A 23,246-nucleotide genomic window follows, 5' to 3' on the forward strand; every position below is an offset into this window, starting at 1 on the left:
AAAATCAATTTGTTATTTCTAATATTTGTTTTCCTGATGGGCAGATTTCAGTGTGATGTTTTTTTTTTTATCAGTAAATATAAGACAATCAGATAAAATAACCATCAAATCAATACTGTAATATTAATATCAGATGTCTGTTTTCAGAGATTTTCTAAATTTTAAGTTATGTTTGAAACATCTGACGAGATACTTGAGCAGTTTTAATCTTGTGTCACCATCCTCCCCGATGGTCCAAATCTCTAAAAACTGAACAGATAAATACGTTTTAAGTGAGCTCCTCTTAGATATTTGCTTACAAAGATGTTCCTGTCCGTGGATGTCTTTTGGGATCTGTGTCATGGGGAGAAGGGAAACAGTGGAGTCAAGGCCGGGGGGGTGGGAGGTGGGGGGGTGGGGGTTGTCAGATAAAATAAACATGAAATAAACAAATAAATGCAACAGATGGGAGGAATGTAAACAGAGTCCTAGCAGGAAGCAGGGTGATAGATCACTTGATGGGGTCTAGATATGAAGTTTTTGGGACATTAATTGTAGAAAATACTCATTTGGCTGGTTCACACAACTGTAATTTATTCATGTTTATCATATATGTTGCACGTATGTTGAGGGTGCTGGAATTTTGCGATCTTACTTTGCAGCCATCTGCTAAAGGAACTCACCAAAAAATAGGCCACAACAACTTTTATTTGCACCAACAATGGAGGCTAAAGATTTACATTTATTGTCACTGAGTACTGTTTTTTTTATTTAGATTTTTATTGGGAACAAAAGACTTAAAATAAATGCATACTTATACACTCAGGTTAACCCATCTGCACACAAATAAAAATAAAAATCAAATTAAAGTTAAAGAAAGAAACGGAAATGAACTATTACTATTACTGTTTCCTATTAGAAAATTAAATATGGCATGAAAATCCCAGGTTGTTGTCCATGATTAAGACAAAATCTTTATTTAGAATAGTCGTCATGATTTTACATTTGAGAAAAAGTTGGCAGAAATATCAGATCTGATGTTGATGGTCATTAATCAAAGTGTAGTTGCTGTCAAACGAGATAACAAAGTTGATTCATTCCTTCCTTTCGTTGACTTGTTTTATTGATCTGACAGCAGTTTGAAGGCAGAGTTTTACTTCAAAAAGTCGAAGTAAACTTAAACTTTAGATCCCCGACATTTTAAAAATGTTTTTGATGGACAGACATGATTATTCAAAACAGAGTGTTTTTGTTTGAAAATCGAAATTTGGAAATGTACATTTACATTCAATCTACAGTGGTGACATTAAGCCTTCACATTCTCTTTGATGTCATTGTTTTGAACTTTAACACATTTTAAATTAAGAAAAAGCACAGTGAACTCTCCAAACCTGAGAAACTCATGACAGGGTGACATTGGGTTTGGAGTCCCTCATACCATGAGCACAGTGTGTGTTCCTGCTTGTGTAATGCAGTTATCTCAGCAGTGTTTACTGCAGTGAACTCACTGTTAGGGTTTCTTAAACTCTGGGTCAGGACATAAAATGGGTCATGTGCTTTACTCTGGTGGGTCCACGCATCACAAGGGAACAGCACGTAGTCGGTCATATGTTGCATAATCTGCAACATTAGGTGTAATACTTTTTGTACTATTCAGTTTAAGATTAAATAAATTAAATTATAGATAAATAAATACATTAAATTCATGGCAAAGCCTCTGCGCTTTAGCAAGACATTCCTCTTCATCCCTCTGTTTCTTTTCTTTTTTTTCTCAGGTGAGTAATGGATTCTTCACCTGGGGAAGCAACCTGTCCACGTTGTCGGACATCAACATCCGCATCCCGACAGGTAGGACCAACCCATCCACCACACGATGATACACTTACAGCCAAGCTTGCATTCACAATTTCATCAGAATTAAATAAAACAAAAAAAACAAAACAATAAGAACACCAGGAGATCCTGAGAATTTGATATAAATAAATATAAATAATGACTTAATGCAGCCTAGAAAAAAAATAGTGAAAACTTTCTGTTGCTAATGTGAATTGCCTGTTAAAGCAGATGTTGGTAACCGAGACACAGTCAATTTCCCGTCTTTGTCCTAGTCTCTAGTCCAACACAGTCAGATTGACTATGATTTATGACTATGTGATGCCTTTAATGCCAATGCCGTCTGTATCTAGCATATCTTTTAAATACAGTCCCATACAACAGTCAGTTAGCACAAGCGTGACAAAACAACCCGGTCTGAGGTTGTATACTGGAGAAAAACTCTGATGTAATGTTAAAAACTTAATGAAAATAGCGTTGTGTTAGGGTAAAGTCAATAGTTGGATTAGAACATAATCACCGCTTCAATTCCCAACAGGAACTGATGTTGCTGTTTGCTCAGACAGCTGAGTGTTGTAATTTTAGAAGCACAATCATCCGTTCTCCTCTGGTGTTGCCCAAACGTTAAGGACCTTCAGTGTGGCTGCCAGAGTGTGTGTCATGTCACAGGAAAGTCCTCCGTATAATGTTTTTGATTGGAGTGTTATCTCTTTATCAAAGTATTCCTGCTGCTCATGAATCTGTGGCTACACCCTCTTTTATTGTTTCTTATTTCAGTTTTGAAAACTAGTTCTTCTAAGTTATAAGTCGCTGTAGATTTGGGGGTAATGTCCTTTATTCAGTCTCTAGTCTGTCAGCGGGTTAGAAGCTTAAATTCATCACACTGTGAGAACGCTGTGATAAAAATGTGAATGAAACATGCAGACGTGCTGTCGGGGAAGTACACTATAACTTACACTAATGCTGCAGGCATGTCACTGAAATACCAAGTGTCAGGAGACTAGGTCATTTTCAGGAGGCTGCCAACAGATGGACCGTGTAGTATATCACACACACGCACACTTGTATCTTCCCCTGGGAAGTGACTTGCTTGCTATCCCTACTACTGAGACAAACAGGAATTGCTTGTTCTGCCAAGTGCTGGTGTAATTTAGTGTGTGTGTGTGTGTTTTTTGTACTTCTATCTTTGTGCGAATCTAGTTGAATGTTTTTTTTAAAGTGAGGACATTTAGGCTGCTCTTTACTTCCTTGAGTTGAGTTTCTATTTTAGCATTAGAACTTGGGTTTGGAATAAAGTCAGACTTGGAGTAAGGGTTAGGTTTGGGCATGCAGCGCTGATGGTTAAATTTTAAGGGGATAATTAATGAATGAAGTCATTGGATGGATAGAATCTCAAGCTGGCAGTTTATTAGGAACACCTAGATAAATCCAATGCAGTCTAATACAACAGTCCTGCAGTAAATCCTCTTTCATTAGGGTTCTAATGTTCAGTTTGAGTTGGCGGTATTTCAGAGTGTATAGGTTTTTAAGAACCAACAGCTTGTGTGTCCATGTGAAGAGGAAAAAGGTTTTAAGTTTATTCATCTCATACTTGTATTTTTTATCAGCGAGGTTAAGTTTAGGGTTAAGGTTATCGGTTGTATTCTTGTAGCCGGGGGTGACTCAGCCTTTTCCGACCTCTGACCCCTCTTTTAGGTCTCAAAATTCTCACGACCTCGCCTGCATTTGTTAAGTGAATTTGAACACACCATTGCTGCGTATTGTGTTTTTGAAAGCATGCGCGGAAGTATGTACAAATGGCGATATAATTTCAGTTGAGAATAAAGTAAAAATAAACGAATTATCCTCCTCCAAACTTTTCTGTTTGTTCAGGTCAGCTGACAATGATTGTGGGCCAGGTGGGTTGTGGGAAATCTTCCTTGCTGCTGGCCATGCTCGGTGAGATGCAGACTATCGACGGAAGAGTCTATTGGAGCAAGTAAGACATCACAACAACACTGTACAGACAATTTCACTGGTGTTATTCAAAGCCTGTTGATGAAACTGGAATGGAAGATCATGAATGTGGTATAGCAGTAGCAATTTTAAAAGTTATCTTCAAACATACTTTATTTCTACTGAGGCCTGTAGCTGTTTTAAAGCTACTCAGTCTCTTCATTACTGTGTGATATTGGCCACAATCCTTTTTATTTTTCAATACAGAGATACAATTATGACGTATCCTGCTCAGTATTCTGTGTTTGAGTGATCTTTACTTAGCTTTTATTTTCTTTTTCTGTCTATCAAATGATACTACCATCAGTCTACCATATATTTACAGGTCCATGCAAACTAAACTCTTATTTTAGATGTAAATAAAAATAGAATAGGGTGTACATTTTTATTTTGTTTATTTTTTTACGTTTGTATTTACAAGAACACATGTAGTCACATTGTACACGTTATCACATCACACCTCGGATTTACTCTCTCAGTAAATCCTTTATATTGAAGTGTTGAAATAACTATATAATAATAATACATTTATATTATTAAATGTTATCTTGTTTGTGCTCAGAATGAAGGAGAAATAGAAGAAAAAATAATCCGTCCATTAGCATCAGGTGTCCAGTTTTCAGTGTGATTTCATTTTCTACTCTGATGGTTTAATGAAATTAAATGTTTGGGTTATTGAATCCATCAACTTCGAAAAAGGTTTTTATTTATTAAATAAATGAGGGAAAACTCATTTTGAAGGAATTTTAACGTAACTGCTGTTCAATAGCTAACGCGTGGGGATATTAAATTATACTAAAGAGGCTTTTATTATGAAATTAACGTATCAGTGTCGTTATCATCATTCATGTCATTATCTCACTATTTGTTTGTCTGTTTCTATTGCAACAGACAAATTTTCTGTTTAAATAACCTACAATCTCACCAAAAATCACAAAATGACTAAATGTTTGTTAAAGTCACTGAATCAAAACTCTGATACGATCATATTATCACAGTGACTCACCCTGAAAGAAATCTGATCTTGATATTAATGAGTGGTCTAAAAGTACTGCTACTATCAGTCTTCATTGGATTTTATTGCATTTACATGCATTTAATTAGCCTGAAATTAAATCCCACTTATTAGAAGACATTTATTCACTATGATATTGATTGGTTCTCCAGGACAAACCAAATGTTATCGGATGCACCCTTGCAGTGACACAGCCAAAACAGGAAACTGTCAGTGAACTACAATTATTACAGTGTCGGAAAACACTGTAATCGCACAATTTTAGCTCATTTCTGGGATCTAACAAAGGAAAACACTGTTTGTTCACACACGGACACTCAAGTGATTTGTCAGATTCAATGCTAAAATTAGCTGCTACATCCTAATCTAATATTTCGTCAGTGAATTGTTAGCAGAGACTTGCTTTTCAATTTGCTGAGTGCCTGAAAACTAATCTGAATATTTTGAGGATTGAGAATTTGGCACTGTAAAGGTGTTTTGGGGGTGTAAGCTGCCATTTTGTCTTGAAATAGTTTTAGAAACCTCTCAGCTCTCACAGGAAATCTGGAATTCGCTCCAGCGTTTCTCCATATTCAGATTAAACAAAAAAAATGAGATTGTAAACGTCAAGATTCATATCGAAATCATATGAGAATCTGTGGCCAGCAGGGCTGCACACTAACCTTTGCGGTGTGTCTGTGTCTGTGTCTGTGTGTGTGTGTGTGTGTGTGTGTGTGCACACCTGTGCCTCTGTTCATGTGACTGCATGTATACATGGATGTGTGTGTGAATGTGTGTGTGTCTGGTCTCTTTACCTCCTGCACTCTTGCCACATCAGACTGCCTGATTGTGAGATGATCCACGAGGGGAACATAAGGTACTTTGTCTCTGAACTCTTCTTTCTAAAACATAATCATTTACACAGACTCTAAACATTCACATGTAGGCTTTAGCAGTTTATCTGACTTATCTTACCCAGAGTTGTTTATATAGAGTTTAATTACTTTAAGCTGCCAACAGTGAAGTGCAGAAATAAACCCTGAGAGAGATGAAAAGGGGCAGTCTTAGGGCAGACTGGGCGCTACAGTGACTCGGTATCAGAAAGTGACTAAATGAGCCGGAGCTAGCTGGGTAGCATGCTAACTTCAGTAGAAGAAATGAAGGGATAAAAATAGAAGCAAAACAAGAGGTTGCTTTCCACCACTGGACACAGCTCTTGGTGAGTAAAAGAATGAGGTTTGATGCTGAACTCACAACGTTTTTCTAGACTGGTAAGTAAGCAGCTGTTAATGCTAACGCTAGCTGTGTAGCAATAGCAAAAACTTACAAATCGCTCCTTTATTCATCTTCTCATTCCTCATGAAGATCATAAAGATAATTCTGACTTTACAGCTGTTTGCTCTAAATCTTGTTTCTTGTATAGGGCCACATAAACTCCTACTGGATATATATAATCCTTTAACCCTGGGCATCAGTATCACACACACACACACACACACACACACACACACACACACACACACACACCCTCGTGCTCATAAGACATGAGACATCATTGTCAAAGAAGCCACAAAACCTAATTATCGCAGACAGACAATGACTGCATCACTTACATGGCTCTTCTTCTCTGGGTGGGAAGGTTAATGTGATTAACAGTTGGCAGGCTAACATCATGTCTTCATTGTCTGGGCTCTGGCATGAAAACACTTCTGTCTCTTCCTCTCTTTTTCTTTTTATGGTTCTTCATTCCCTGTCTTTCTTCCACTTTCTTCTGTTTCCTGTTTCCATGTTCCCTGTGTGTCTCCCTCAGCAGAAAAGAATTGTGTTGTTGCTCGTAGCTTTTCTCTCTCTCTCTCTCTCTCTCTCTCTCTCTCTCTCTCTCTCTCTCTCTCTCTCTTTGACCTTTTGCCTTCCTGTCTCTTATTACAAATGTAACACACAACCACAAATATACAAACATCTGATTGCAGTAGACCCACTCTAACACACTGACGTGATTTTGACAGTTGGTCAGAGACAGAGGAGTCTGACGAAGACATCGGGAGGTATATGCTCTTCTTCCTGTCTCCTACTTCCTGCTTCAGATCTGAAGTGACCCTTTGACCCCCTCATCCGCCTCTCCTCCTCGCCTTCTCTTGCTCTCATCTTTTTTCACTCCATTTTTCCCTCAGAAGAAAGTACTGTTTTACAATATACTCAAAAGGATTTCTTCCAGTTACTCGGGCTGCATTGTTCTTGAACACATACATATAATCTGCATCTGTTGTTGTTAGTTTATTAATTATTTCTGTTTAGATGATAATACAAAATAGAAATGTAATATATTCTAATATACTGCAGCTTTCATACACAAAGGGCAACTCAACATGCTTTACAAAACAAAAAAGAAAAGAGCAGAAAAATTAAACAAAAGTTAAAACAGTAAAAATATTTCAAAATAAGAGGGACGCAAAAGAAGAAACAGTACAAAAAAGTTGTTTTGTTTTTAGTTTATACAGTATATTTGTGTATCTGTGTTTATTTCTACAACACTGTTCAGATTCACATTTATACCTTGAAGCTGCAAAGTTCAACTAGTACAAAGTTATTGTTTTAGGGGCTTGGTTTTTTAAAGATCTCCCATTCAGAGTTCCTGTTTCTATAAGTCTTTCTGCCGAAGCAACATGTTAATATGTATGTGTTCAGAAACAACGTCATCGGCCTTCAGATCGTACTATCTTCTGCTCATTGTGTTGAGATGATCATTTGTTTTGATCCTGGAGTGGTTTGTGCTTTTTATGCTGGGAGTCGAACAAAGAAACAAACTCAAACATGCTCTGATGATATAGATTTTTTATTTATTTATGCACACTATGTATCTCTGTACATGGTCACATTGGCAGATTTAGCACTCTTTGTATTATTTACAGCTTTATAAAAAAAAATTATGTAATAATACATAAATCAAGAGAATGTATACATTTCTCTTCCATGTCTGCATATGTGATATTTGTGAAAATATAGTTTTTAAAAAGTGTTCATGTATTCTATGCTCTACATCCACACATTCACATTACCTTGTATGTTCGTAGTAGTTAGCTCAAATCCTTTTATAATAATGTCAACAAGTTGTATGACGTGTTTCATCTCAAAGTGACAAAGGATCAGACAAGAAATTCTGGATTAAACCTGATAGAGACAAAATCTTCCAAACTGTCAGTATCAAACTAGTTTTTGAGGGGAGGAGCTAAAAACTCTCAGAAGGGCTGTTCTCAGATCAGGCTCCCAGCAGCGTGCTACAGTTGTTGTTGTTGTTGTTGTTGATGTTTTTATTTGTGTTTGTGTTGCTGTAGCTGGTGTTATTGTTGGTGCTGTTGTTGATGATTTGCAGCTCATCCTTAACCTTGATCCATGATCCATATTTATCTCCCATATCTGACAAAGTATTTTTCATTTTGCTGTGTGGAGTTTGACAGCTTTTTTTTGGGGGGGGGGGGGGATTTTTGGGTGCCGCTTTCATAAAGCTGATTGGAACAGGAGAATTGATCTGATAGTAGCTTTGGCTCAATGTTCAGCAAGAAACTCAGGACTCCTTAAATATTTAGGGATGCAGATGAATTGTGGAAATGCTAAAACATAAAATAGATGTGATGAAAAAGTATTAAAACCTGCATAAAGAGCACACAGATGTAGCATCTAAAAACTGCTCGGAGTGCTCTCAGAGAGCTTAGACGTTCAACAGGGCCAGCGTCAAACAACATACAACAGACTTCACAGGAAAAAAAAAATCTAATTCATAGTCAATGACCCGCATCTGCCCCAAAATTGAACGGGTTCCTCCCTGGCTCATGACCCATCCCTCCACCAAGTTCGGTGTAAATCAGTTCAGTACTTTTTGTGTAATCCTGCTGAAAAACAAACAGACATGGATAACAACATTACTTCCTTGGTGGACTGAATATAGACCACCTGTTTAACAACATATACAGTATGTGGTGGTAGAAAGTTTTTGGTCTTGAAAGTACAAATCTTCAATCTCATTCACATTTACATTTTGATGTGTTTAATTGAAGTGTATCTTTCTCCATACAGTCACACCAGTTGTGTCTTAAGGCATCTCCAGCATCGCAATATCTTTATCTCTTTTCTAATCTTGTTATCCCACTTAAAAGTCATTTAATGAACCCCCGCTTAGGTAGACCTAATCAAAAAATCTGATCATGCTGATGATATATTTGTGTAATTATTTTATATAATTATAGAAATATATGTTGTAATGTCTAGTTTAAAAAAAGGGAACATTAAACCTGTGAAAATTTAAATTTAAGGATTCTTCAAAAATTCAGTTGTTAAGCTTTTGCCACAAGACAAAGTAAGTATCAGTGTCAGGAATCAACGGTAGATACGGTGAAGAGAACGGTGTAGATCAGTACTCCTGCTCTGTAGCTTTATGAAGACAGGACTTGTAGTTCTTACGTGGTATCTGTTTGCCTCTGTTTCCCATAATGCATCCAGCAAGAACAGATACTCCGTGGCCTACGCTACCCAGAAGTCCTGGCTGCTCAACGCTACAGTGGAGGAAAACATCACGTTCGGCAGCCCCTTCAGTAAACAGAGGTAAAAAAAAAAAACAGCACACAGCTACAGCTAATTTCAGAAATGCCTCAATATTCATGTCAGTGCTTCGTGATTCTTCTGAGATCATGGTGGTTATTTTGTGTTTCCAAGGTACAAAGCCGTGATTGACGCCTGCTCTCTGCAGCCAGACATTGACCTGTTGCCCTTTGGAGACCAAACCGAGATTGGAGAGAGGGTATACAAGTGAACGTCTGAATATTATATTAGAACAAACACTTATGATCTTTTATTGAGATTTTTTTTTTTTTTTAAATAATTTTTGGTTCTGTCCTGGTATTTTTTTCTCTCTACATTATGGTTGTTTAGGGCATCAACCTGAGTGGAGGTCAGAGACAGAGAATCTGTGTGGCCAGAGCTCTCTACCAGAACACCAACATCGTCTTCTTGGTGAGCTAAACTTCATTACACTCACGGCACATCCAGTAGACAGGCTGGGATGCATCCTCACTGATGTATCCGGGGGTCCTCGGGTGTCTCCCTGGGAGAACAACTTTATTATTTTGTCACTACCATGATCATGATGTCTGGCCAAAGTGTCATTGAGGCGATGTGCTCAGGAAACTTTTAACTGCTTGTGTCGCAGATCTTGGCTGTGAGGTGTGTCTCTCTCCGGACCTTTTAAAAATGTACAAAAGATTTGAGATAATGTTTCTCTCTAATGCTTTTACAACAACTCACATTATGTTTTTTGAATTAGATAAATGTCCACACTGTCCTTACTGGACTGGATACATGTGGTACACGTTGGCCGTTGGGATGAGGAGGTGTCTGTTTCTTACTCACTTCTCTTTCCACTGTGATGTCATGTGTTTATCTTTCTGAGTGGTTGCGTAATTTCCTGTTGCCCTCACACGTTTTAATTGGTTGTCCATCAGTGGCATTCTTTTACACACTCATCACACTGTGTAATGTCTAGACTGGTAAAAAGTTTAATGTAAAATAAGGAGGGAATGTTTTCTTTTGTGAAAGTGCAGCTGCTTGTGTTTTCCATATGTGATCTCCAGACCGGAGTACATACGTCATACACTGTCATCAAATAATCATAACACAATCTCCATTAACACTCTATACAACACACAGATGACAGATTTATCCATCTGTCTGAATCCTACAGGATTTTCTCTTTGCTTCTCTAGAAAACGTAACGAGCTTCACTGTCAGGATCACACCTCACTAAATGATGTGATAGTCCAAAAATGTGTCTAATTTACTTTGGATTGAAACCGGTATAATTACACACATTGGTACATCACTATTTTAGACACCTGCTCTAAAACTCTCTCCTGATTTCTTTATATCCGTCTCTCTCTCTCTCTCGTATCCGACAGGACGATCCGTTCTCTGCGTTGGACATCCACCTCAGCGATCACCTGATGCAGGAAGGAATCCTCAAGTTTCTGCAGGACGATAAACGGACTGTGGTCCTGGTCACCCATAAACTGCAGTACCTGATCCACGCAGACTGGGTAAGAGCCTCAGACTGATGTGACGGTTCCTAAAGTTAGTAGTCAGTCCGTGACCATCTATCGCGTGTTATTTTAATGTTCTCTGTGTGTTTGTGTTGTTGTCTGTGTCTTGCCCAGATCATAGCCATGAAAGACGGCTCCATCCTGAGGGAGGGAACGCTGAAAGACATTCAGACTCATGACGTTGAGCTTTATGATCACTGGAAAACCCTGATGAACAGACAGGACCAGGAGCTGGAGAAGGTAAAGTGACACAGTTTCACCCGAGGATACAAATAACTGCATCTCCTTCAAATCCGCCGAGAAATCTGTTGACATGTGTCTGTGTTTCTAGGACATACAGCAGGACAGTCAAACAACACTGGAGAGGAAAACACTGAGGAGAGCTTTCTACTCTAGAGAGGCCAAGAACCAAATAGATGATGAGGATGAAGGTGCTTTTTAATGTTGTTCAATTGTCTTTAATTGTTGTCTTTAATGCACAAAACATGATCAAGGCTTCGTGTCTCTGTTTCAGTTTAGTTGCTTCAAAACTCTCAAGACACTTTTGTCTTTCTGTTTTATCAACGTGTGTGTTGGTAGTTGATGAAAAGCGGAAATAGAAAAGTGTTTGTTTGAATTGCTTTGTTGTTTTTGTGATATTCATCCCATCAGAGGAAGAAGTGGAGGAGGAAGATGACGACAACTTGTCGACGACCACCAACAGACGATCAAAAATCCCGTGGAAGGTAACGCGTCTATGCAGCTGCACACATTAAAGTGTCGTTCTCTACAAAGGAAACAGCTGACTGAGCTGGTCAGTTGCACAAGTTTCCTCAGATGTTCCTTTACTTTCGTCCGCCATGTTTCTTCATATTTGACGTCAAAAACTCGGCAAGTCTAGCACCAAAATTTTCACCAGCTTTCCAAGTTGTTCCGACTTGACGAGGCGTTTTCACCACATGAATGCAGGGTAGTATAATAGTAGCCACTGTGCCGCCTTTGTTGCTGCTTGACCCTTTAGTGGACTGGTATTACTTTACATAACCAAGAAAGCTGTGGCCAAAAAAAAAAAATCATCAATAACTTAAATTTGCTTCTTTTTTTTTGCCTGAACAAGAGTCAAAATTCATAAGTATAAGATGAGAATTGTAAAAGCCAAATAAATCTAGTTAGTTTTTTGTATGATTAAGTAATTAATCATTGCAATGTTGGCAGTAACATCTGCATCCAGAACAGCTCTGCCTCTAAAAATATTTTGTAGAAGTAAAACTGAGATCTGCCATCCATCCATCCATCCATCCATCCATCCATCCATCCATCCATCCATCCATCCATCCATCCGTGATAATGGCCGCTCCTTCATCTCAGGTGTGCTGGTGTTACATGTCCTCCGGTGGTTTCTTCATGGTCTTCCTGATGGTGTCCTGTAAACTCCTCAAACACTCCGTCATTGTTGCCATTGACTACTGGCTGGCTCTCTGGACGTCCTCCAAAACCAATCAAAGTGCGTCCAGTGGACTGTCCAATGGAACCAGCCTGGCCAACAGCATTAACACCACCCTCCACACCCGGGGTTTCTCGGAGGCTGAGGTACACGACGACTACATCCTGATAAGTTTACACATATAAAATGGAATACAAAAAAAAAAAAAAAAAACAAGTGCAAAAGAAGAAAAGAAAATGATAAATAAATAAAAGATAAATGCAATTAAATGAGAAGTAATACAGTGTGTGTGTGTGTGTGTGTGTGTGTGTGTGTGTGTGTGTGTGTGTGACCCACAGAACGACGCCTACTATCTGCCGGTGTTCATCATCCTGTGTGCAGCTGGTATCACTTTGTGCCTCATCACTTCTCTCACCGTGGAGTTTCTGGGTCTTTCTGCAGCCACCAACCTGCATCACAACCTGCTCAACAAGATCATCCACGCCCCCATCAGGTGCAGTTACTAACACACACACACACACAACGGGACCGTAACAAGTTCAGCCTGGAGGTGCAAAAGGTGGCTACAGGCTCAGTGTGGATCTGTGTTGCATCTAAAATGCTGAATCTGCTTGATGAGAAGTTGTTCATTGTATCCATTTATTACTTGTTTATATCAGCTCCTGATGCTCTGACTGGCTCAGTATTAGTAGTGTTAAGTAGAGTACCTGCACAATAGTGGTGACATTTATGTCTTGTGTTGAAATTGTTGACTTAGACTGAGGACGAATAGACAGGAAAGCAGAATTTCACACACAGGTCTTGTCTCCAAGGAAACACCTGTGAGGGGTGGCTCAGAAAGTGGGTTACATAACCTTCAAGTGTCTAAAAACAAAAAACATCCTAAATGTTTGCTTTTGATGTTATTTGATGCTTTATTTATTACCTCGCTGCTCAGGTTCTTTGACATCACTCCCCTGGGACAGATCCTCAACAGATTCTCAGCTGATACCAACATCATTGACCAGGTAAATGGATGAATAAAGATCATCTACATGGATAGACTGAGGACTCGTTGTGTTGCAGTTTTGCTTCGGTTCCAAACCAAACATGATGCACTCTTCTGTCTTTTAGCATATTCCTCCCACGCTAGAGTCTTTGACGAGATCCACGTTACTCTGCTTGTCGGCCATCGGGGTCATATCCTCCATCACTCCGCTCTTTCTGATCGCCTTGGTTCCCTTGGCGGTCGCCTTCTACTTCATCCAGAAGTACTTCCGGGTGGCCTCCAAGTGAGTCCATGGTGCAGGATTTGTATTTAAACAAAGCAGGGAACGGCAAACTTTTTGGGATTTTTAGCTATAACCTATAAACTGTTTATATGTATTTTTCGTCTGTATAAACCAAAAATAATGAAGACATTGGATATAAACCCATGTATAAATTGTGAATTCTCTCTCTCTCTCTCTCTCTCTCTCTCTCAGGGACCTCCAGGACCTTGATGACTCCACACAGCTTCCTCTGCTCTGCCACTTCTCTGAGACCGCAGAGGGTCTCACCACAATAAGAGCATTCAGGTACAGCTGAAACTACTGCTTTTATTGATACCAGTGTTACAAGTGTACAATCTGAATAAAATAAATAATATTCCTGACAACTACTGAGGGAAGTTCAGAGACGAACAGTCAGTGACACATACTGGCGGTGAATGGGAGACTGAGGTTGTAACAGTTTATGCTTGTGGGTCCGGGTGGGCGGGGCTGAGGGCGGTGACTGCTTGTTGTGACATCACAAAGTTACAGAAGTCCTGACGGCTGGTTTTAGGGCTCAGTTTCTGATTACAGGCTGTGTGTATTTCTCTGTGGACTGAGCGCTTTGATGCTTTCACAGTATTAATATAGAACCTAGACCTGCTTTCTAATCAAACAACACACGGACATCTACCTTTAGACTATATGGCGCTTTAAGTTTTATATATATTTGTAAGTGTTAGTAGTTGTAATAATATTATAATGATGTTAGAAGTAGTTGTAATAGTAGCTGTAGCTCTTAGAGAGCCAGTAGTTGTGGTTTTACTTTTAACTGCAGTGACAGAAACATTAGCTCCAGCTCATGTTGTAGTATCTCCTTGTATTTCTGTCTTCACCCTCTTTCCCATCGTCGGTATAATCCAACATTAAACAGCTCTCACGCTTTTCTTCTCCTCTCTTCCCTGAGGACTTCCTCTTCCTCACACACACACACACACAAATATACAAACACTGAGAGACACGCACACACACACACACACACACACACACACACACACACACACACACACACAGAAACAGTGAATCTGGTGCTGAGACAGATTCTTGGCAATCATGGGATGGTTCCCATTATCATTATCCACTGGTCTCCCTCCAAACCAAGTCTGGTTTAGATGGCAGCGACTCTCTGAGCTCAGACGATGATAAAACATTGAGATTCAACAGGAGAAATATTTAATTCCATTAGTTCAAAGTTTGTTTATTATTAGAGTTTTTTTAAATTTCCTCTTTACCCTTTTGTTCTTATTTTACTTGTCAGTTAGAAATCAAGGCCAAGAACAGGTGAAACCAACAACATGGTATTTAGGTGAAAATCTACATAGAATAATTTTGTGTGTCTAATGTTTTTAATCAAATGTGTGTTTCAGACACGAGGCTCGTTTTAAACAGCGGATGCTGGAGCTGACGGACACCAATAACACAGCCTATCTGTTTCTGTCTGCGGCCAACCGCTGGCTGGAGGTCCGCACGGTGAGAAACTAGTTTTTGAAAATCCTCTCAGAGGACCGTTCACTGCTTTTCTCACAGGTACGGTAGAGACATGTAATCTTCACATATCAGTGGCCAAAGAAGTAGTAAATGAATGTAAACTATTAAGGAAGGATGATGTAAAGCTCGTTCATGCTCTTGCAGTTCTTTGTTTTTGCTTTTATTCCATTTCTCAAACTCCCATTTCCAAACATGTGATCAGCCTTTTAATCATAAGTGCAGCTCTCTGTGAATTTAGATTTTGTTGTATGTTCTTTGAGTGAACATGTCTTCCTCTTTTCCCCTCTTTGTGCAGGACTACCTTGGAGCAGTGATAGTGCTGACGGCAGCCGGAGCCTCCATATGGAGTTTGAAGTATGCTGTGCCCTCCGTGGGCCTGGTGGGCCTCGGACTCACCTACGCCCTCACTGTGAGTTTTCACGTCTAATGCTCAGTCACACTTTTCAGCCTGCCCATCCACTACAGCACCTGACCACTGTGCTGCAAGTTTACTGCACATAACTTCATCTCACTGCATCACAACCCACTAAATGGACCTCTCCATGGATTCTCTGAATCTGTTTTCTTAGACAGATGGTATTTTATGAAAAGCACAGTCTGATGCATTATAAGATGCTCTGTGAATCTCTTATTGTCGTAACAGCCAATACAAAACCAAACTTTTTCATAATATAAATTTAGATTTAAGTTGTCTTGTCATATTATTATTATTATTATTATTATTATTATATCGATAGAAACCAGCTCACTCGACCCCCCCTTTGTGCAGGTCACCAACTACCTGAACTGGGTCGTGAGGAACCTGGCGGACCTGGAGGTCCAGATGTCGGCTGTGAAGAAGGTCAACAGCTTCCTCAGCACAGAGTCCGAGAACTACGAGGGATCTATGGGTAACTGAGTTCTTGTTGTCAAGCCGACACGGCACTGTTCACCAAAACAGATGACGTGTAACTGGCCTTTAAATCCGGATGACGTTTCAGACAAACACAGTCCAACATAGATACTTTTGGAGATACTTTTCTAATCTGCTGAAACCACAAAAACCTTTTACTAGCAATCAAGACCAAAAAACTTTAAAAACTTAATTCTACAAATTATTTAAATTACACTCGATCTAAATGAGGGTTTGTTTTCCAAGCACAAAGAAACGAACAGAATGACCCCATCTAATGATAAACCAGCTCGTGTTATAACTCTACACTATGTGGTTGTGGTGTCAATGAGTTTGTGTGTGTGTGTGTGTGTGTGTGTGTGTGTGTGTGTGTGTGTGTGTAAAACCTTTGTGACAGTTTCATCTTCTGCTCCACAGTCCAGAAGCTGTGTGTTAGGTTTATGGGATGTGCTGTTGCCATGGTGAAATACAAATGCTGCAGGAATCTTTTTCCTGGCAGCACAGAGAACAAAACATAGAGATGTTTCATTATTTAACTCTTATTTCATTAGAACAGTGCCATAGAGATCACTGATATCTCATCAAGCCAAATCAAATCCGACCAGAACCGAACCGTTTGAAATCTTGAACAAAAAAGGAAAATGCTTCAGTGAGTTTGAGCAAGACAGGGCAGCTATTTCGGGTAGTAAAAACAATTCCTGCACTTGAAAGATTGGCTGGAAGAAACCAACGAGGTGAAGGAGTGAAAAGAAAAAGATATCAGAAAAGGATAAAAGTGGATTTAAGGATAGGGTTTATTTCTCTCATTGGCCTTTCCTCTGAACCTTTACAGTAGACGACCAGTGAAACCATAAAACGATCCCAAAACCCCTGAGTGACAAGAGGACAGAGAGATTTTTCCTCTCTGACATCATGGAAGCTTCCAGCTAATTGATAAAAATATAAAATCCTCCAAAGTTAGGGAGGAACAGATTAAACATAGCCTGCAGAAGAGCCCTGCCATTTTTGTTATCTGTGTGATTTATTTATTTTAGTGTAGTAACATCAATAATGTTCCATTTGAGCTCCACATAACAGGGAGAACTTGTCTGTCTTAAATAGTTGTACTGTATAGAGTTTTGTTAAGTCTTAGAAAATGACCCAAGTGACGTCATTTGAGTGTTTAATCTTGGGGATTACAACATTTTAATGGAAAGTCTATGGAGTTTGGAAGACACTGGTGTTTTTCCAGTCCAACAAACCACACTATTGAAGTGCATTATGGGAAGTGTAGGATCCAGAGTTTTTGGAGCTTGATGCACACTAGGGGTTAAAGGGTTCAGTACGCTTCAAACAAACTAGTTTTATGACGTGTCCTATGTGTTCTGCATGCTCACGTTCAAAAGCCACGTTTCCATGGACCTGCTCGATGTGCAACGTGAATTTACGAAAACAAAAACGAGTAATGGAAAAATGTGAATTCAGAGAAAATAAAAAACAAAGCAATATTTTGCAAAGGTGAAATTGAAAGAAACGGGATTTAAGTCACATAACATCCAAAACCTATTATCTCTCAAAAACCCCTGATACATGGCCGCAGATAAGATGGGTTTGCCTCTCCGTCATTACATGCACCAGACGCCCTCTCATCTCCTTTGATTAAATATTATAACGGCTACTGCGGTGGATGAAATTTTCCCAACAATTAGCAGATGCTGGAAATCCAGCACCACGTTTTAATTGGAACAATTTCGCGAGAGTGGAAACCCAGCTTTATTCACATAACATCACTCAGTGGAAACACAGATCATTCTCAACTGTGTTCTGTCGACTTTCTAAAAAAAAAATGCTTATATTTTGCACAAAACAAGTGGCCATTTAGTCAAAATGAGGGGAGCGGGGGTATTAACCATAGATATCATAAAGTTGTTATTTCCTTTTGTTCTTTTCTGAAAAAATAACTATTGTAAGGGAATGCAATTTAACAGATAAAGAGTATAAAAATAATGATAAAAACCTAATGTCACTCATCGTTGCCAAAGTAAATCTATTAGCTGTGATGTAGCTTTTAGTCCAGCCCCATGCTGAAGTGTGCAGGCATCACGGTTTACAGTATAAAACTATGTAAATGTATAGTTGTGATGTCAGTCGGGAATTTGAGCCGTTTTTTTAATAGGGAAACTCCACCACTGTTTATCTGCAGTGTTATGACTTGGACCATATGGTCTATACGCTCCTGTTTACACTGTAACATAGACAACTGGCAGGCAGTTAGTGGTCTGTTTTTTGTTGCGCTGTTCAGGGTTAAGCAAGAGTTAAAAAAGAGAGAAGTAAACCCCCCCCCCCCCCGCCTCTGTGTTTCTCTCCCTCCAGACACCTCTCAGGTGCCTGAGAACTGGCCCCAGGACGGTGAGATAAAGATCCAGGACCTGTGTGTGCGCTACGATCCCATGCTCAAACCAGTGCTCAAACACGTCAACGCCTACATCAAACCGGGCCAGAAGGTAATTACCACGATGGTGTGAAGAGAGCGGAGCAGGGCCGCAGCGATCACTGTGGTACAGCGAAACAGTCACAGATGTGACGGCTTATTATTGATCGTATATGACTGGAAGTGTCTAATTAATTATGGCCAATAAATGTGTGACACTGAGAAAAATGTCACAGCCACAACTATCATTAAACTAACAGTACTGTATTATAATCTATAGGGTAACACGTAATTCACACACTGTTGCTAAGAAACAAGGACCTCACATCACAGTGAAACGCCAAAGCAGTGACGTGTGTCTATAGGCGCAGAGGGAGGTAATGACAAAAGATCAACAGCAGGATGATTAAAGGGAGGGGAGCTGTTGAATATCGAAGTTGAATAATTTCATTTCATTGGCAGCCTCCGATGCCTTAAACTGCGAACCGACACTAGAAGAGATGTAAGTGGAGTGTCTCTCACTGGTTGAACATGTTTATGTCTCATTAAAGTGAAAGACTCTTCAGATGCTCTCCTGTCTGTCAGTGGAGTTTAAATAATCTCTTGCTAAAAGTGCATCACTGTTTGTTCAGTAAGTCAGTCAGCGTAGGAATATTGTTGTCGTAACAACCGTGAACACTTCCAGCTCCTGAGACGGGGGTTTGTCAAAGTGCTTGATTTACTTTACTTATTTAATCCTGTTCCTGCCCTGCAGCTGTGTCTCTCAAACTCTTTCACACCAAGGACCCTAAACGGACACAAATTAGACCCCAGACCCCCCGTCTGACCAGATGTTTGTTTTTAGATGTTTTATTTCAGAGAGTGTTTGAAACCCACGACCAAAGTAGTCACACACTCTGCCACTGTGTTACTTGTGGATGGAAATATAGTGAAAAATACACAGGGATGTAGCGCCACAATGAGTTCCCGCCATCGTTGGCTGCCGTTGGCAACATGTTGAACCTCACCCCAACTCTCATTTCTGAGTCTATGTCGAGGCCTCCTAACAGTTTTATGTGCCCCGGGGGCATCTTAACCAGACTGAGCCCAGACACGCTGCAGAGGAAACTCATTTCAGCCGCTTGTATCCACGATCTCATTCTCACAGGTCGTTCTTACCAACACACTGAAGTGTGTTTCCACTGTCCTACAACACTGTGCCTCTAAAGCTCACAGAGCATGTAGATGTGAACTGTTTTTATTTAACCTTTTGTACTTATAGAAATGTTTCCCATGAGGGTTTTTTAATGATTAATTCTTAACGTACAGTGGCTGTTATGTAGAGTGTCTCCATTGGAATAAAATAAACTTCTCTCATCACTTGTTTCTTCATAGTTAATATGATTTAAATGAACAGTTACAGTCTAATTTGAGAAGGCTGTGAGTTTCTCTTACATGAGGATATTTCCTTTGAAGTCACAGCCACATGCCTCCATTAAACTGCGAACTGACACTGAACTGAGCAAACTGCGTCCACACACAGCATGTACCTGCCGCTCTGTTATCACACAGGTGTCTCATGTCTCACCGCAGTGTCACAGCGAGCCTTGTTGACCGCCTCTCTTCTTCCTGTTAGGTGGGAATCTGCGGTCGCACAGGCAGCGGGAAGTCCTCTCTGTCCTTGGCCTTCTTCAACATGGTGGATATTTTCGAAGGTGAGTTTGTCTCCTGTCACACTGTTAACACACAGAGAGAGGGAGAGGTTGTTTTTTTTTTTGTTCTACCTCCTTCATCTTTGTTTCAGCTTCTATTCCTGCAGTCTCTCTCATCTCTCCTTGTCTTGTCTTGGTGTCTCTCACTGGTTGAACATGTTTATGTCTCATTAAAATGAAAGACTCTTCAGATACTCTCCTGTCTGTTTGCCGAAGGATTTCCCTCCGACTTGTTTTCTTGAGCACCTCTTGACCCGGAGGTCCTGCTCCACTCAGAAAACAACACAACACTGTTGGTCCCTTGTTTTGGTTTTCTGTGGTCATGTTCTTTCTTGGCCGTTTCCTCTGATCTACTGACAAATATAGACTTGTTAGACAGGAGGGTACTTACACCTTCTAAAATGATTTAATAGATCATAACATGATAGCTAAAGAACCGTTACAAGTGTCTTTCAGCACGCTTTATTTTTCCCTGCAGGCTTGCGTAGGTGTTTAGTTTTAAAGAGTAACACTGAGCTCTTATTTGGGGCGCAGCTCTGTGGAGAAATATTTTTGTGAATGGGTCCCTGTTTGATTTGTGTCGTCTCTTGCCGCGTTGTCTGTCCGAACCCGAACTGAATCTTAAGAGAGAAGTAACCAAGCCCGACCCGAACCCGACACGGTTGGTGTCACACAGTTACCATGGTGACAGCCTACCTGTTGATCCTGATTACACACGTGTGGGCACCTTGTGAATGAACCCGAACATCAAATGTGGATTAATCCACCACTGAAAATAGTCCCCAACAAATGCACCATTTCCAGGAGGAAATAAAATAAAACTATTGATAAATATCTACAATTATTATTAGAAATATCAATCACACAATGCACTGTAGTTTTGGAGTAACAGCAGATCATCAGAGTGAACTCAGAGGAACTGCGAAAAGCCTGACTTCCTTTAACCTAAGCAATTGCATAATTCAGGTTTTCAGCCATTTCACAAAGAGAACTAACATGATTCATAATTAAAACCTGATTTAATCAACATTATTCCTCACAGTTTTGTCTGTATTGCCTCAACAAAAGACGTCATGGGCTCACGACTGAACAGAAGAGGTAACAGACGTCTAACTCTCGTGGTTTTTCCTTCACATCTCAGCCTGCCTAAGCAAACAAAAAGAAAAATTGCTATATTGTGTATATTTAAACTTAAAGTATTGACAAGTGTAATTTAGTATCGACTTCAGTTGTTTTAACGTCTTCAGGGAGCAAGGGGGGAGTTGAGGAATTAGCAGGGAGGGGAATTCTGGGAAAACTGTTCTTTTATATTTAGAAGCACTTGAACTAACAGTACAGATTGGATAAGACAGAATTATTTACAGCAGTTATACTCAGGTATCATGATGGATCTAACGATGCTTTGTATTGTTTATTCCTGCTGCGTTTAGCACTTTTAACTCTGAACATAATCACCCCTGTAGTTTACAGTTCCTTTCTAACGTCTGAAGCACTAATCACAAACCTTTTACACGACCACACTGTGTAAATCTGATCCCTCTGAGTTCCTCTTACTAACTGTGGCCCATTCATCTAAAGTGTTTAGTTTTTCACCTATAAATCAAGAAACATTCAACTGAAATGTTTATTCCTCAGTGGCGACGCTGTGAGTGGCAGCATTAGTGCCCTGAAGTCGCTGCGACTTTTTATTTTTTATTTTTGTTCACATCATGTTTTTTCAAAAGGCTTTTAAATGATCCGCACTCATTTAACTGCTACAACTGCTTTTGACATGTGGGATAAAGACGACACAAACCTTCTCACAGCTGCATACCCTCACTCATTAGATGATACGAAAGAGAAGACAGACAATAACATCTATCAGAGTCTACTACTGTGGTTCAGGATTCCCCAGGGGGGTTGCAAGATAATAAATAGAAAATAATAAGAACAAAAAAAACAATTTCTGCTGCACAAATTGTTTACTTTTTCTGACTTTTCACTGAACTTTTCTTTTTTTTTATTGTGAAATACTTCAACGTTTTACGTCATCAAACCTCTAAAAGCCTCAATTCAGAGGAAGCAGTCTGAGAAGGGAGCATCACTGTTTAATGGAACTGCTCTTAAATGTGGAAATGACAGAAATCTGACATATGACAAAATCTGACAAAGGAGACGTAGGTTTTCTTATTGTCAACAAATCCCATGAAAAAACCAAAACCAGCAAAGCTACTAACAAATATTGTGTGTGTATCCGAAGCCTGATCTAGTTCTTCTTTATTTACACTAACTGTTAAAAACACATCAGAGCCGCTCTGGCTACATCGTTAGTTTTAAAACGCATCTCTTTCGCTACGTTTACTCCTGGCGTCCACACGACTCCGGAGTTTTCCAGCACGTAAAACAGAGACTTTTGTAAAAACGCTGCTGGATCCGATTTAGTTTGAAAACTGTGAGGACGATGTGGTCTGGACGAGGCCAAACGGATACCTTTTGGAAACGATGACGTAGACACAGACGGTCGCCTCCTGATTGGATCTTATCGGCCTCGACTACAAGTGGTGAAAGCAACATGGATAATGAATTACAAGCGTTACTAACCTTGTTGTCTTTGCTAGCAGCTGTTGTGCAGTTAAATTCTGCATTTTAACACGCTAAACTAATCAACTGCAGAGTAGACGATCTGCTTCCTGTTTACACCGGCTCCCACATGCCCAGTCCTTTTTCGAGATCTTTTTTTTGTTTTAAAACTTAAATGAAAACATATTAGCGTTGACGTATTACACTGTTCCACACACACTGTTGTTTATTTTGACTCAGTCCCACACACACTGTCCTGCTCACTAGAGCACCAAATGTGGATTAATCCGCCACTGAAAATATTCCCCAATAAATACGCCACTTCTTGTTTGTTTGCCTAAAAAAACAGGAGGAAATCAAATAAATAAGTAATTAAATTAAAGGTTGGTTTAAGTTATGAATAATCTACAAATATTAGAAATATCAACCTTGATGTGACTTAAGTGCGGAGACAAAATGAACACAGATAATATGTGGTGGTTTTAGCTACAAGTAAAACACCACGGGAGGTAAATTAGACGTTCTGCGTCATCTCGTCGTCTCCTAAACATCCACCATCCAGCCTGTATTATAGTAGTGTCTGTTTATGTCAGAGAAAATGTTTATT

At 39.6% G+C, this 23,246-nt stretch overlaps 1 protein-coding gene across 3 annotated transcripts in view; it reads left to right on the forward strand.

The window, feature by feature from the left end:
- Positions 1–23,246, forward strand: part of LOC111224506 (ATP-binding cassette sub-family C member 9-like) — a 48,014-nt gene that overhangs the window by 17,172 nt on the left and 7,596 nt on the right. For all 3 annotated transcript variants that reach the window (XR_002665227.1, XM_022749011.1, XM_022749012.1), the window contains exons 17-35: positions 1,755–1,827; positions 3,685–3,790; positions 9,296–9,397; positions 9,509–9,593; positions 9,725–9,805; positions 10,747–10,884; positions 11,002–11,127; positions 11,219–11,318; positions 11,539–11,612; positions 12,235–12,456; positions 12,649–12,803; positions 13,248–13,317; positions 13,424–13,581; positions 13,774–13,866; positions 14,967–15,069; positions 15,383–15,496; positions 15,857–15,977; positions 18,332–18,462; positions 20,005–20,083. Coding sequence is in view for 2 of the 3 variants with exons in the window: in XM_022749011.1 (XP_022604732.1) it covers positions 1,755–1,827; positions 3,685–3,790; positions 9,296–9,397; positions 9,509–9,593; positions 9,725–9,805; positions 10,747–10,884; positions 11,002–11,127; positions 11,219–11,318; positions 11,539–11,612; positions 12,235–12,456; positions 12,649–12,803; positions 13,248–13,317; positions 13,424–13,581; positions 13,774–13,866; positions 14,967–15,069; positions 15,383–15,496; positions 15,857–15,977; positions 18,332–18,462; positions 20,005–20,083 (2,131 nt within the window). In the remaining variant the exon portion in view is untranslated. The remainder of the gene's footprint in view (positions 1–1,754; positions 1,828–3,684; positions 3,791–9,295; positions 9,398–9,508; positions 9,594–9,724; positions 9,806–10,746; positions 10,885–11,001; positions 11,128–11,218; positions 11,319–11,538; positions 11,613–12,234; positions 12,457–12,648; positions 12,804–13,247; positions 13,318–13,423; positions 13,582–13,773; positions 13,867–14,966; positions 15,070–15,382; positions 15,497–15,856; positions 15,978–18,331; positions 18,463–20,004; positions 20,084–23,246) is intronic.

This window comes from Seriola dumerili, unplaced genomic scaffold, assembly GCF_002260705.1.
Source record: "Seriola dumerili isolate Sdu_G_001 unplaced genomic scaffold, Sdu_1.0 BDQW01000138.1, whole genome shotgun sequence".
In the NCBI taxonomy this organism is placed as follows: domain Eukaryota; kingdom Metazoa; phylum Chordata; class Actinopteri; order Carangiformes; family Carangidae; genus Seriola; species Seriola dumerili.